This window comes from Megalops cyprinoides, chromosome 10 (genome assembly GCF_013368585.1).
Source record: "Megalops cyprinoides isolate fMegCyp1 chromosome 10, fMegCyp1.pri, whole genome shotgun sequence".
Taxonomy (NCBI): Eukaryota; Metazoa; Chordata; class Actinopteri; order Elopiformes; family Megalopidae; genus Megalops; species Megalops cyprinoides.
Genome location: NC_050592.1, coordinates 21433884 through 21449443, shown reverse-complemented (window position 1 = coordinate 21449443; position 15560 = coordinate 21433884). Strand labels below are relative to the sequence as shown.

Sequence of the window (15560 nt, the reverse complement as noted above, 5' to 3'; positions counted from 1 at the left end):
AGTTCACCTCCAGAATAAAGGTCCTAGCACGCTGCCACTGAAATGATTATCTCCCGTGTGCAGTCAGATCTAGTGGAACTCTTTTAGGTGAATAAAAAGATATGCAATAATGTCAGACTCTGTAGGCATGATGCAGCTTGCTGCTGTGCTCAGTACTCAAGGTGGGCATGTTCTGCACATTGAATGCACCGCATAAGAGTCAGAAACGGTGTCTTGGCAGACCAACTCTCTGGACCCCACAAAATTCCAATGACATCATTTCTGTCAAGTGCTTGTCAAAACTGAAGACAATGTCTTAAGCCTTTATGGTGTTGTAGATCTAAAAGAAGGCCAACATGGAGTTGACTGTGTAAAGTTGATTGTGAAGTCAATTTGTACACATTATCTGTTGTCTGTTCGGCAATGTTTTAAATCCCTCTTGTCCCTTTTGATTATCAAAAAAAATCAATGTTCCTTTACTAGTACCAATAGTCTTGTATCAATACCAGTATTTGTTTTATCAGTACCGGTGTTTCATCAATAACAATATTATCTTACTCACTCTAAAGATCACAATTCTCTGTGTTCACTATTTACCCAATATTCCTCTTTATCTGAGTTCAGACAAGAAGGGACAATGTGCTCATTTGTGAAAATGAAAATACTCCATATTTCACCTGCAGTTTTCTTAAAAGGAAGGCCTGCCTCATGGGAAGCATTTGAACCCCTTAAACCCTCTCTCTCCACCTCTGCTGGAGAGCCTGGTGGTGAGGAACAGGGGGATGGGGGGTTGGAACGTGGGTACTTTCGATGGACTCAGAAGAGAAACAATTTTGTGTGTGAATGTACCTGTCAGGACCAATAGATTTAGGAGGAGAGCATGAATGAAAACCAAGACAGAATGAATGGCAGCAACACAGACGCACATTCCTTTCAGCTGAACGCATCAGGCCTCATGAGGTGGAACTTGACGCAACTAAAACCGTGGCCTCAATCAAAGGATTAACTGGCTTGTTTTGAAGAGCTTTTTTGTCATTGTTTGTTTCCACGTGCAGCAGGAGGAAACGTCCATCTGGGGTAGTGATTGCAGCGTTACTCGCTTTGCTGCAGGGTTCCCTGTGGGAGCCAGGTGGCCTCGCACCCCGTCCCCACAGGGCTGCGGTTCAGGGTACGAGAGGACACTGCCGCTGTTATGTAAAACAGGTCCATCAGCGCAAATAGCAATACATTTCTAGTCAAACTGGGACATTTTTACAGTCTGAAATGATATGCATTTATTTTCTCTGATGGGCTCATTTAAAGTGTCAGATCCTTTTTATCATAAATAAGAAGCAGAAATGGCCTCTTTGTGCTGAGTTATATAACTCTAGTAAATGTTATGGGATCCTGGGCCTGAATCCAGAGCCGGAGCTGGGCCACAGAACTGAGGAGAGCCCTCTACTTGCTGTTCTCACTGGCCTCTAGAACCGGATCTCCCAGCTCTCAGCTTGGCATCTTCTCTTGAATCCTCAGCAGAGCACTGACCTGCCCATTGGGGAATGCAGGCTGTCTGAAGTCAAACCCACGTGCACACCTTAGCAAAGCGATATGACCTGGAAAGACTTCTCAGTACAGAAGTCAAGTCAGAGTGCTATGGTGCTGTGTCTTTTTTCTGACTCTGGGTTTCTCCTATTTCCACTTAAAGCACAGTTCCTGGTTGTAATTAGAGTTCTGAATGCACAGCTTTGTGTAGTGTTTCACAGTAAGGGGGCACTGTTGAGTTGGGAGGGGGAGGAAGTGTGACAGTGTGGTGGCCTGGCTCCACAGCCCTAAGGACATGACTGGAGGGTCCTGTGAAGAAATGTGATATCTGGGTCTAGAGGGATGAAATACTGAAGTGGACATTGCTAAGTAAAAGTCTGTCCTGGTACAGCCATGTGATGTTTCAGACAATCCGTGGTCACAGGTTTGTTATATGGGTATTGCAGGTTTTCATGAATCCAAACATGGTCTTCAGTGACTGCTATCAGGTTTTCCAAGGCTTTTCCAGGATAACTCTTCATCCTGTTATTACAGTGTTAAGTTGAAATAGTTTAAATGCCTGTGTGTGTGAACAGAAGGACCATGCGGTGTCATTAAATTCCAGCAGCCAGACTTTTCCCTGCTGTGTGTATCTCTGTTGGTGGCAAACCCATTTATTGGACATAATGTCTAATGTTTTATAATCGCCTTTAACATCAGGGCGATCAGGGCGAAACAAGCCTTTCCTGACCTCCTGTGGAGCTCATTTTGAGAGCAGAACAATACCAACTCAATTATGACATAATAGCTGACAGTAACTGTGAGTTTTCAAATAATTAATGAATAGCTTCTGTGGTCTTGTTTAGTTATTGTAATGGTTTAATTTGATTTATTTATAGCAAATCCCAGAAGCAAAGCAAGCCTCTGTGTGTGTGTGTGGCTTTCCAGGAAGTGTAACCCACGTGGATATGTAGAGAGTGGATAAGAGCATGTCATGATCTCTTCAACATATCTCGGCGGACACATCATTTTCAGAGATGAACATAGATATGTTTTTCCACCATCATTTCAGGGATTTAGAAAATTGTAGCAGCTTGCCTGTGTGGACAAACCGTGTAAGTCCGGGATTTTCACCCCTGTTACAAAAATGGTCTTGGTGATACCAGACAGGATTCTGATGAAGAGAAAGCAGAAAGTGATTTGGCAGAGAGGGGCTGCACATGTACTCTGGGTTCATGCTTCGCAGCTGAAAGGATTCTGAATTGCCAGCAGAGTGGCTGTGTTGACTTTGCCTTCTGCGCTGCTATAGCCATTAAATGTGCTATTCCCTGAACCTCGGCCGTATTCTCAGAGTTGTAAATTTTTCACCCCGAGTTTTATAGATGTTTACAGTGTGATTCAAGCGGGACTTTTGGCTACCTGCAGTTCCTGTTCTTGGAAGTCAGGCTTTGTGTTCTAGGATTTCTTGGAAGTAGAAGATTGAAAATGTGGTTTTATTATTTTTTCAGTCTTATGAAAAGCTTGGTTGATCTGTTTTAAATCAGAAACATTTTTAAATCTGGGGGAATGACAAATGTGCTGTTCTATATAACAGACAGTTCTGGCTCAATGTCTCAGCTTCAACCGGCGGAAAAAAAAATTGTGAGCACTCCAAAAGATTATGGAATAATCCTGTTAAAACAATATTTGTGTTTATTAAATACATAATTTGAATTCATTTGTTTATTGGTCTTGTTTTATGAGCTTGAAGTTTTGGTGCCAATGGTTTCATGTTTTTTGTGTTAAATCTAGTCCCAGGAGGGGGCGCTATATTTCTTCAACACTTGATTTCAGTGCTGATTTCATTCCTGGAGAATGTCAAAAAAAATTGTCGCACATACAGATCGAGGAAAGGGTTTCTGGTATTCCCTACGCTCCAATATTTGTTTGATGTTTGTGTTGGCTGGTGTGTTGGGCTGGGATACTTTGTTGGGGTGTGAAAGATCACCTATCCTTCCTGTCATCCACTAGCTAAGCTGTAAGTTAGGTAAAGATGTCTAGCAATATTTTGTGTTGTGTATTCTAAAAACAGTTGTGTGAGTGTTTTGGCTGTTGTTCACAAATGTCCTATATTTTGCGTAAAGTTTAATTTGGATTTAAAGAGGATTCATCTTTACTTTTCAACTGGTTCCAATGCAGCAGTTCTGCAGATTTGCAAAGGAGTGTTGTGTATTTGAGTGTGGTTTTGAGTCATTACTGAGTCAGAGGACTCCCCACTGAGTCATGTGGATCCTTGAGTCACTCATTCCTGAGTCTTTGATAAAGGTGCTTAAACTATTTCCCACATTAGACAGAATGCAAAGAAATTGCATTTGACATGTTTGAAACAACGACTAACAAATAAACAAAACCGATAAATCAGAGCAGAACCAGCTCAGGCTAAAAATCTGCTGTAGTTTCCCATCGAGGATTCAAACTCTCAGCTCTCCAGAGATCATCTTAAGGTTTTTTTCTTCAGTTGTTGGAGCTAGCGATTACAGATTAGGTGAACTAAAATGTTATGTGCCTATTTGGGGGAAGAAACAGCCCTGCTGCCTGTACCCATACTCGATTTTACAGTAGAGTCCAGTTCCAGCACCTGCTCTCCTGCTGATTTTGGTCAGTGTGTCTTCATATTAACACTCACTCTCACAGTAAGCATGTAGGACTGGTGAATAGGGGGCTTTCAGGGTCAATGCCAGGTGCTGTCACACTGCTTTGAGAGTATGGCTTCTGCTGGGCTGGTCCAAGTGTGGCCATATAGGGCCGTTGAGTTCAGGAGTGAAGAACACTCTTGACAAAAAAACATGAACATAGGAGAGCAGCTTATGCTGAACAATTATTGAATTATTGAACAAGTATTGTTGTGCCCTCAAATGAGGTACTTAACCCGAAGTGAGTACCAAGATAAATAAATTACAAAAATTTAAAAAGGTTGCACAGGTAAAGTGCACTTTCTAAGCAAGCGTACACTGAAGAGGCTGCACAGGCTAAGCATTTTCTACAGATAAATTGTAGCTGACAAAGAAATGGTTTGATTTCAAATGGTCATATGCTTTGCTTCCATATTATTTACTACATCTTAGCCGTATATAGTTAATTTAGTTCTTATCTGTTCAATGTTAGCCTTGTTTGTAACTAGTGTACAGATCAATGATTTTGTCCACCTCAAGTATGTGTGGTTTCAGTTCAAGCATGTTGGATAACCTTTTGGACCACTGCTTCAGACTTTGTTTTCATGCCAGAACTGTACATTGTATTTATATTAAGTCTGCATTCATCTAATTAACACGAGAAATTGGAAATAATATTGTGAATGCATCTTGAGTGGAACATAAAATGAGTTCATGAATAGAGGTTACAGCCACACTCTGGCAGTTCTCAGAGGAATACATGGCACAGAGACGAATATTAATTCTCAACAGATACTTTGGGCTTTTTCCTAGAAATGATTATTAGCTTGCTTATTTATGATTTAGTATTGCTGAACTTGATTAAACTATTTATTTTGAAAACGATGCTAAATATCTAAAAAATGAAACGTGGAGAAAATGTTTTGTTGGATGGTGCCAGTGCCAAATATTTGTTTTAAGGTAGGCAGCCAACATTTTCCTGGCTTTGATATTAAAATAAATCTGACAGTTTATGGAAATTAAAGATGGTTTGGTAAATGCTCTTTTTTCAGACCAACCCCAAATATGCTGCTCTGGCCTGGGATGAGGGACTTTTCCCAGAGAGTGCACAGAGAAATAGAAAGAATTAACTTTATTTGAAAACTTTACACATCAATTTATTCAGTATCACAGACACACATGCACACACACACGCAGAATCTTAGAATTTAGATGTTAGATCTGGCGATCATCCAAGTCAGAAAGCAAAGGCATGGTTAGTCTTGGCCCATACACAGCAATTCTTTGACAGCTCAGAACTTTTGAAATGTATCAAGACTGTATGTCATTTTTATTGAATTATTTATAGAGAGACAGAGAGGAGGGAGCATCGGTCTTGTATGTTCATGCCCTAAAATATTTTGGCAACAATGGATAACTCCTGTCATGCTAATAAAGCCAGTTTCAATCCCAAAGCCTTAAGTCTTTGTGAGAGAGAGAGAGAGAGAGAGAGAGAGAGAGAGAGAGAGAGAGAGAGAGAGAGAGAGATGTGCTCTGCAGACATGAGCTCACAGATGTTTTAAAGCCACATTAAAGGGTAAACCGGTTGCTCTGCGGGGCACCTTACTGGAGTTGACCTTTCAGCCGGTCAGGGCAAGGTCGCTCTGTGGTGTTTGGGTGGAAATCACAAGAGATCAGTCTCACTCGTGTAATTGTCCTTCAGGCCTGTGCAGAGTGGTTTGCATCCAGACTTATTTCGGCGAGGACTGCTGCCTGTTCCTCTTTTTTTATATTGTCGGATTGAGGGCAACCGTCAGCATACAGGGACATGACCAAGGGAGAGTACGACAAGTCTGATAACAGAAAAGGATGACTATACTCTTATGAAAGCATGATTTACACATGTGTGGTCTTTATCTCATTTTCTAGCAAAAAAATTTTTTTGCCTAGTAGAATGTTTTTTCGATCATGTGTGTTTTATCAGCTTTTGGAGATGGATATTCCATGTAGTAATTTCCAGACATCTAAAGGTAGGAATTTATATGTTCAAGTTCCATTGCATTTTGTACAGAGAAACACTCATGCAATACAATGTCTGTATCTCTCCTCCACATCTCACTGCAGTAGTAACATGTTGACAGCCGAGAGATTTATTGCCATGCTAAGGACATCCCATAGCTTGCGGTGCGTTTTAGTAACTCCATTTGCAGGCACAGAAGACCACAATGTCACATTCTGTTCCTGAGTTCTGTGAGGATCTCCACACATGTTCCACACTCATTTGTTTGGTGATGACTAAATGAAGTGTTTGTTTTTGTCCCGAGTACCAGAAGAGTTTTTAAGAGCTTGTGTTCCTCTGCTGAGTGCTTTAATTAAGTTGGGTTTCATACCGCTTTGCTGTTTACAGTTGAGTTTTGAATGGGGGACAGTTTATGGTTGGGTTCTGTATAAGAAGCTGTTTATGGTTGGGTTGTGTATCCGAAGTTGTGTACACTTATGTTTTGTATCAGACACTGTTTACGGTTGGGTTTTGTACCAGAACCTGTTTACGGTTGGGTTCTGCATTGGACATTGTATACAGCTGGGTTCTGCATTGAACATTGTTTATGGCCTATTTTTGTACCAGTCACTGTTTACTGTTGATTTTTATATTGAACATTGTGTACAGTTGAGTTTTGTGCTGGGCACCGGTTTCAGCAGGGTTTTGTACTAGCCGTTGTTTACTCCACAAAGCTTGACCCTGTTTAGCCTCCTCTGAAAACCTGACGCACTAGAGGAGTAAGGGTGTGTGTGTGGGGGGGGGGGGGGGGTGTGAGGAACGAGGTCAAGGCTGTTTCAGTCAACCGTCTGACCGTCATCTCTGACGTCTCCTTTGAGTCGAGTCTGAAAGGCTCGCTCCTGAGAGGGAATTTGCTGATTCAGACCACAGCACTTTGTGGGAATTTCCACATTAATGTGAATTTTTGTTTGTAAATTCACACACTCACATTCATGCACATAGACACATATGCATGTGTACACAAACGCACACACACACACACACAAGCATACACACAAACTCTGCCTTGTCCCAGTCCTATGTCCTTACTTACTGTGAAACACTGTTCATTCATGTTTAAAGGATTAAGTACTCCTAGAGGAAGTAGCAGGAAAGGGTGTACTCCTGCATAAAATAAAGACTTTTGTGGTAGCAGTTCACAGTCAGTTCATATGTTTTGAAAGGTTGTTGTGCTATACTGTAAGAATGAGGCAGTGTGCATTTATAGTTAGGATCAGTCCCCTCTCTAATGGCCAGGACAGGAGATCAGGGAAAGAATGCGGTGCCCCTGAATTTCTCATTTAATGGTCTTGGCGTGACGGTTCTGTCGGCTTTTGTCCCAGCAGGACAATGTAGACCGGGCCTCCAGTCACAGACCAGCGGATCTAATTGGGCCAAGTTTCCAGCAGCCGTCCAATCGGAACTCTCCCAACCATCAAGGTAGGTGTCCTCACAACGTCCACATTCCATTTTGTTATTCAGTTTTTACTGAAGTGATTATTTTTTAAATTTTGATGTTTTGTGTGCTATTGTGTGTACATGAGTGGCATTGTGCTGCATGTGTCCTGCAGTTAATGCATATGTGTCAGTTCTTTTTAGTTCATATTTAGATTGTAAGAAATCTTTCATTGTAGAAATGAAATCTGGCTGCCTGTAGTGTAAAAGGTGATTTGTATTTATGCATGTGACTGGGGGAAATATAACCTCTTTGCCACATTATGGATATTTTCAACCAAGCTGTGTCTGTGTGGAATAGTAATAACATATTTCCTACACATGTTAAGGCCTTGGCTGACAGAGCTCCCATAAAGACTTTAATAAATAAACAGGGAATATTTGTTACTATGGTAACTTCATGGTACTTTTGTGAATGGCACCCTATTCTCACCCTGTTAGATGGTGAAATCTCCAGGGGTTTGAGATTACTAATCGTGGTGTGTTTTATACTGTTACTGGCAGCAGGAGAGAGAGAGAGAGAGAGAGACAGAGAGAGAGAAAGAGAATGTGTGGAGGAGATGGCAGCGATGGAGTGGGGGGGTGTGGAGGAGACGCGATTTAAAGCTATTCTCACTCATTATATTCAAACCGGGATGTATATTATGCACTCTTCTGCTGTAAACATTTCAGCAGTTCAAAGGGTTGATTTTGGAAGACACGGGGTGCCAGTATAATTAAGCTTTCAATCTAATTATTCCATACAGAATTCATCCAGGATAATCGAAGCATGAGATTTAAGCACAATATTGACCCAGCATGGGAGGGAGAGTCTGAAGGATATTCAGATGTCTGCTTGTGGATGTGAAAGCTTGGTGCTGTCATGGAAATAAATGGAGCAGAAATTACATATAAATTTTTTCCCATTTACACGGTGGCCTGCGGTATAAAAATGTGTCCGGGATGAAAGCTCATTTTAGATTTGTTCGTCATTTAAAAACAATAAGCATTCCTTTCCCTGAGTTCTGAATTCCCTTTGTGTTTCTGTGCTGCTGCTGAATCCTTACAAACTTTTCCCTTTTGGCTGTAACAAACTGACTGGGAATTTAGTGCTCTGTTGATTTAAAACCATGTGAAAACACCTGCCTGCTGCTGCACTAGAGTTCATTAGATCAGCCGCTACCTTTGGTCTCAGTCAAAGGATTACTGTGGACCTAGCAAGTCTCAGATAAATATTGAGAATGTTGTTTCACATGGTTCTTGTACTTGATTAATACAGAGGCAAAATATCAAAAGTATCAATATTTTGCAGTGTCAAAAATCTGTGAAAGTAAAGAATGGTAATACAATACACATACTGTAACACAGTGAGAAAGGCTAGTGGCAAGTGCCCCTTATGCGTGGATTTCTCCTCTGACACTCACAGACTTTGTTGTACAGAATGGAATGCATTTTCATTGGGGTCTTTTGGATATTTTCAGAGCAAAATTTGTTATTTAATCCAATGGAAACTCACCGTTGGATTAAATCGCAAATCACAATAAATCATGTCCCTTAAGGAAAGCTTTTTAAACATGTAAATGCTTAATAAAATATCAAAATAACTAAAATAATAAAATGCTCATTTTATCTTGCAGTTGCAGTATAATGGTGCAGCTACCAGATATGGCCTGAATCTTAATACTGCTTGTGGGATTGTTACATTTTGAAGGGGCTTTCAGTGAAACTGTGGTCTGTGTGGATCAAACAGACACCACCTCTGGACCCTTCCCTTCCTTTTCAGCTGGATACCATATCACTTCATAGGTTTCATACACTGCTCTTTCCGGTCATTATTCGAGATGGTGAGTCTAGGAAATACAGTGATGGAAGGGTTAGCTGTGGAACTCCCTCTTCCTCTCTGTCTCTCTCTCTATGTCTCTCGCTCTCTCCATCTTTTGTTGTCTCTCTGTCCTTTTCTCTTTCCCTCCTTTTCTACTTCTCCCTTCCCCTCCCCCTCTCACCCTCTGTAAATATTATGATTTGGGTCTGACACTCACAGTGTACCAGGAATCTTCTGTGGGTGCCCCCGCTGTCTTATAATTTTCCTCAAATTTTATATCCCAATAGAAGATAAGTCACTGCCCCCTTCCCCTTCCTCAGCATGGGGTCTAATGGGGCCTCTAACCCCAACCCCTTTTATAAAAAGCTTATCAATTTAATATTGCTTGCATCATGTCACTGTTGAACCTTGATAATGACTGCTTAGATTTGAATACCTCTTTCTTAATTAATTAAACTGATTTAATTAATTAAAGCCAGGGAAAAGGACCCCGGTCACAGAGTATTGCTGTGACCATCTTTACTCCGATACTGTGTACTAGTCTGAAGTTAAGACAGCACTCATTGGAATAAGTGGTGAGATTCAGCAGTAAGTCAACTCCAGCAACTATCAAAGAGCAATAGGGGTGTAAACACTGCCATATTGGGTTTAGCAATCCTTATGTTAGTCAGCTTTTGGCATTATCTCATTAAGTCTTTTTCTGCTCGCTGTATAGGGCGTTATGATGTGGAGCATGAAAAAAAAAACACCTGCATGCCTGCATAGTTTTTACACTTCAGAGATAATCTGCATTGCTGATACTGTCAGCCCAGCACAACATTGCAGCTGACAGTTTGATATCATAGCAAGCTATGTTTGTATACATGTTACATTGTGGTTTTTGAAATGATATTTTCCCATTTCAACTGGAACAGAGCAATGGGCTCCAATTAATTTATTTGGTACACCAGCTGTGTAGTCTACCGTTATTCATTTTGAAGATCACTCTTTAAGAGTAAGTTGTACCACTTGTACCACATTTTATTTAATTAAACACAGACAGCTGGATGTTTACTAGAACAACTGTACGCCAATTCATGGCTGAAGGACCTAGCAGCAGCCTTTACTGAATTCAGTCCTCAGACTTTCTGCTGTCAGGCTGCTCTCCCTGATACTTATGCCCCACTGCAGCTTCAGTTACCCCTCAGTTACAGGTGTGAGGACCATCCACTTGCTGTGACCTCTGTGATCTTTGATTCCATGAGGTCAACAAGAAGTCCCAGTTTATAACGAAATTCAGGGTCTCAGTCCCTAAGCACAGATGGGCCAAGGCTGAACCGTGCCTTTTAATGCTTCGGCCCGGCTCGGCTTGGCTCAGCTCGGGTCTGGACTGACCCTGTAATGAGGGGACTGGAAGCCCTGCTGGAAGGCCCTGTGGAGTTCTGCTGCTCAACCTGTGCATCCAGCTCTGGGCCTTCAGCTGTGGCAGGGCTTCCATGTGGAGCTACAGGATGCCCATCTCTGAATTCCTCACATCAAAGGAGGGGCTCCACTGGGGGGTATGGGCTAGGGGAGATTAAAAGTAAGTGATGTAAATGAAATGCACTTCTTGAACCGATTAAGGGGTTTGTCAGGAACACTCTTCCAGTAACCTTGATTGTTCTTTGATTTCTGCTTATTTCTCTCTCTCTCCTGGCGTGCTGCATTCTTTCTGCTCTCCCAGCTCTCTCCTGGATTTTCGGTTCTCACTGTAATCTGTCTGCATCGCTGTGCAAGACAACTTTATGCCACAGCAGTGCTTTAGATATAATAGCTGAATTTATAACATTACTATCATGTTTACAAGGAGCTTGTACATTGGCCCTTAAAGCTATTTTTGGAGGCCAAGATGACAAAATCACACTACTACAATGTCTGTATTACAGTCATACTACTCCTGTGACTATATATGCAGCACTAATAGTCTGGTAACATCTATGGTATTGACGTTACTGTGGTGCTGTCATACCTGACGACTGCAGAATGTATACAACCACCTTAGAGTAACAGAGTAAACGCTGGGGTAGTTATGTAGTGCCACATGTTACACTGCACTCCTCTCCCCCTCTGTTATTCTCTCACCCTCTCTGTCTCTCTTTCTCCCACTCTCCCTCTCTTTCCTCCTCCTCCCCCCCCCCCCCCCCCCCCTCTCTCTCCCCCCCCCCCTTTCCCATGCTAAAACATGTCTCTGGGACTTTGTTCTGTGCAGACTGAATGTTTCCAAAGATCTTCTGTGGCCTGAACTCAAACGGAAATGACTACACAGGATGACACAGCCTCAAGTGGCTGCTTTCCTTCAGTGATTGGTGTGGTGCACCTAAAATGCTAAACGCAGAATGTCCTCTGCAACCACAACAGTCTCATGTAGAACTCTGTCGCCATCTATCTTAGAGGTGTGAGTGACACTAACACACATATGTTGTGGACTTCGATTGTCCTTAATAATATAGGGTTCATATTACATATTGCATGTTCAAAAGAACATTACATGAAACTAGAAAGGAAAGTTTGAGGACAAATTTTAAGCTGCCTTGAAAAAGAATAGCATAGTAGTAGCTAGTAGGTACAAGCTTTGTTTGTGTGATAGTCTGGATCCTTCGCTGCTTCAGCGGGCTCATTGCAATGTCAACTGCACGTGTTAGAATGTTCAGGTTCTGAACATTCTATCCATGTTAGTCAATGGAAAAATTTTGACGTAAAATTCTAAATATTTCAAAAACATATTTTAGGTACTTTACACACAAAGCACTACAACCCCATACAAGCTGAAGGTATTGGCCAAGTTTCGTAAGCGTAGCTGAAAAGCTGTTGGGATCGTTACATGCAGAAAGTCGGAAGCTAGCTTAATTAGAGAACATATTCCCAAGGGGCTCAGCTAGTTAAGCTGCTTGTTCCACTCAGGCTGAGTCTTACATCTCAGACCCAGGTTCGAGTCTGGACTGTCATTTACGGTGGGTTTTATTGGCCAAAGTCTGCATTCAAGTCTGTTAGAAGATTGCATTCATAACCCTTCGGCATCCCTGTGCAAGTGTGCAGGATGTTGCAAAGAGGTGAGCTTCCTAATTGAGAAAAGGAGTAGAAAAGTATGAAGAAAATACTAATAAAGGAAATTGTGTATTTGTGTATATGTGTGAATGTATTTTGTGTTTTACAAGTATAAAAAATTAATTTTGCATGTGAGTTACGTGCCACGGTGGATCTGTTTAGTGTGTGCAGAAGGGAAATACAGAACAAGATACAGAAGAAGATATAAGACATTCAGGCTGAATGTTTTTTTTTTTACCTATCAGGTAATATTTATGGTTATGGTTATGGTTGTTACCTACATTACATGATCTCTAAATGGTGTGTTCTCTGTCAGTCTGTCTGTCTCTGTCTTCTCTCTGTCATTCTCTTCCTTACCCCCTCCCTCTGGGCATATTAGGCCACGAACCAGGGGTACAGCCCCTCCTCCCAATGTGGTGTCCCCTGGTGAACTGCGCTCTTCGATGTGGGAGGTGTCTGGGTGACAGAATGGGTCCAGTGATTCCTTTCACTGAGAAGCTTCCCTCGTCCCTGTGCATTCCTCACGTCCGGCCCGCCACTCCAGCGGGACGCTGCCGTGCATGGGGGGGGTCTCACATCCCCGCAGCACCCTTTTGTCTTTACATCATTTGCATGTTAATTGCTGGCAGCTGGAGGGGGGGTGTGTGCTGGTTGCTGTGGTACAGGCTGTTTTTGGCCTGGCTCAAATATGAACAACACTTTGAATCTGAACATTCACCGCAGCTTTTTGCTGGCCTGTTTTTGTTATTGTTTTCAGTTAAAGATAAGAACCGTAAATTAGAGCCGTCTGAGTGCAGTGGTGATACTGAAATAGGTTTTCGTTCTTAAAATATTACTCTTAAAATCGTATTTTGCTACTGATCAGGTCAAATTGTGATGCACTTGAGGTCATTGTGATATTATTTAGGTTGTCTTAATCCTGATCGACATTTAAAGGAATCCACAAGCCCTGAGGGAAATCAGAAAGAGGGGACACTTTGTTGCTTGCGATGTGAACAACATCAAGGTTTGTAGTGTATGCAGCTGTCCTTGTCCTGAAAAAGACCATATGGGCTTGCGTGAATGTAAATGGGTTGTTTTGGCATTGTCTCATTCACCAGTAATGTGAAACATCCACAACCGCTTTTATGCAGATTACTGACAGTCTTGCCTTTCTTTATAGTAGACAAGTATGTAGCCGTGTGTTAACAAAGGAACAGCGTCGAGTTTGGGATGAAATGCAGGGGGTGTGTGTGTTTGGGGGGGGGGGGGGGGGGGGATTTGGGGGGTACACAGTGTCCTTACTCCAGAGTCACAGCTCACTACTGCCTGGATCTCGCTGGCCTCGTTTCGCTGCACCTCGCACAAGGCATATCAGGGCACTGTTCCTGCGAACAATAGTTTTGGCTTTCATTGTCTTTTTTTCCTAAATTGTAGCTGACCCCTACATTGTCCCGGCCAGTAGAAGTTAACTGTCCCTTGCTCTGGCCCTCAGAGTCGCCCACCATAAATGAGCATCATGCTTTAGGTATGCAGAGGAGCATTTTTTTGTGTCAGCCATCTGGACACACTCTTGTCAGTGACTATGTTTTTCTCACATGCTGCGTGTCCTACACCTGCATCTGTCTGCTGCTGCTAGCACACTGTGGAAGTGAAGCATGGTAAATATATTTTCAGAAATCTGCCGCAACTCAACATAGCTCATATGCTAATGTTATAACTGGGAATATAATATGGAATAAAAATATTGTGCATATATAATAGGTTTAATGGATTATAGATCACAAAATAAATTACTGGCTCTTAACTGTTTCTTACTGTATGAATATATTGTAGGATGTATTCTTGCATGTCATTTTGGAATTTGTGGCACATCATACACAAACAGTGATACATGAGGTGTGTAAATAAGGTAAACACAATTATTTTTTTTAGCAGCGAGCTGTAAATTCATGTTTTTGACTTGATTTATGTGTTTGCATTTACAGTTGTAACAGCAGGTCCATTTAATGAAGGCACAGAATACATTACCCACTAAACCTGTAAAGTTGTAGAAACATAATGCTATGAATCAAAATTAAGATCCTTAGATAAAACTAATTAAATTACATTAAAACTAGTTCAAACTAACCAAAATATTTATCATTTACTTTCAGCCTGCGACACCTGATTCAGAATCAGTTCACTCAACCCTAACACTAATCCCAACCATATTGTGAAAAGGCTGATCCCTTTTGAGTGGGTGTGGAAGAGTCTCTTCAACAAACTCAATATTTGAGCCTTACTATTTAAAAGGCTGTGCTCACAAAAAGGCACAATAGTTTAGCCTAAGGAGGCTTGGCTGATCATAAAGCAGTCCTAGTGACACCACTGTCTGTAGCAAACATGTGCTCAGTTAGGTCATTATTGTCTGAACTGGCCTAATTGAGCTGTGCCAAGGGTTCATACGATTTACAGAAAACTGAAAAACCATCTGTATTGTGGCCCCAGGCCCCACAGCTGTCTCTCTTCTTTCCCTATGCCAAAGATCCCTGTGCCACTTTTAATTTCTCTCATTTGACTTTTTCACACTTCAGACTGTGATCGAGGCAGCAAAGTTCATAACCCAAAAGATTGTTGGTTTGATGCCCACATTGGCTACTACTGTTGTACCCTTGGTCAAGGTGCTTAACTAATATTGCCTCAGCAAAGATTTAGTGGTATGAATGGTTAATGTGTAAAAATTGTAAGCTATGTAAATCTCTCAGGATACAGCATCTGCTGAGCAAAAAATGCAAAAGTAAATGGAAAAATTAAGTATTCTTATAATATGCCTATGAGCCAGGAACTAATACACAATGTTCCTTAGAACAAATTGAAGTTTTGCTGGTGCATGTAATAAGGGAATTGCATATCTTTTTCTTTTAATTAAAGAACTTGAATGTGCGCTGTCAGTGCTCATGGGTGTAAATGGGTTTTTAAGGATAAGATTTCTGTTCCTTTGGTCTCTTGCAGAGGAGGATTTCACCAGTGCGTAGCCCAGTTAGTATCTGCAGGGCCATGTCAGGTCCGTGCTGTCTGCAGTCCTCTGTGTGCCTTTCCTGTGCACTGCATCTGCCACGTATGAAAACCTCCC

General features: G+C 41.7%; 1 protein-coding gene across 3 annotated transcripts in view; it reads left to right on the top strand.

Annotated features, from left to right (window-relative positions):
* Positions 1 to 15560, top strand: part of grb10b (growth factor receptor-bound protein 10b) — a 70032-nt gene that overhangs the window by 23656 nt on the left and 30816 nt on the right. For 2 of the 3 annotated variants that reach the window (XM_036538885.1, XM_036538883.1), the window contains exon 3: positions 7491 to 7587. In XM_036538885.1, coding sequence (XP_036394778.1) covers positions 7491 to 7587 — 97 coding nt within the window. The remainder of the gene's footprint in view (positions 1 to 7490; positions 7588 to 15560) is intronic. The other variant, XM_036538884.1, reaches the window with a different exon arrangement.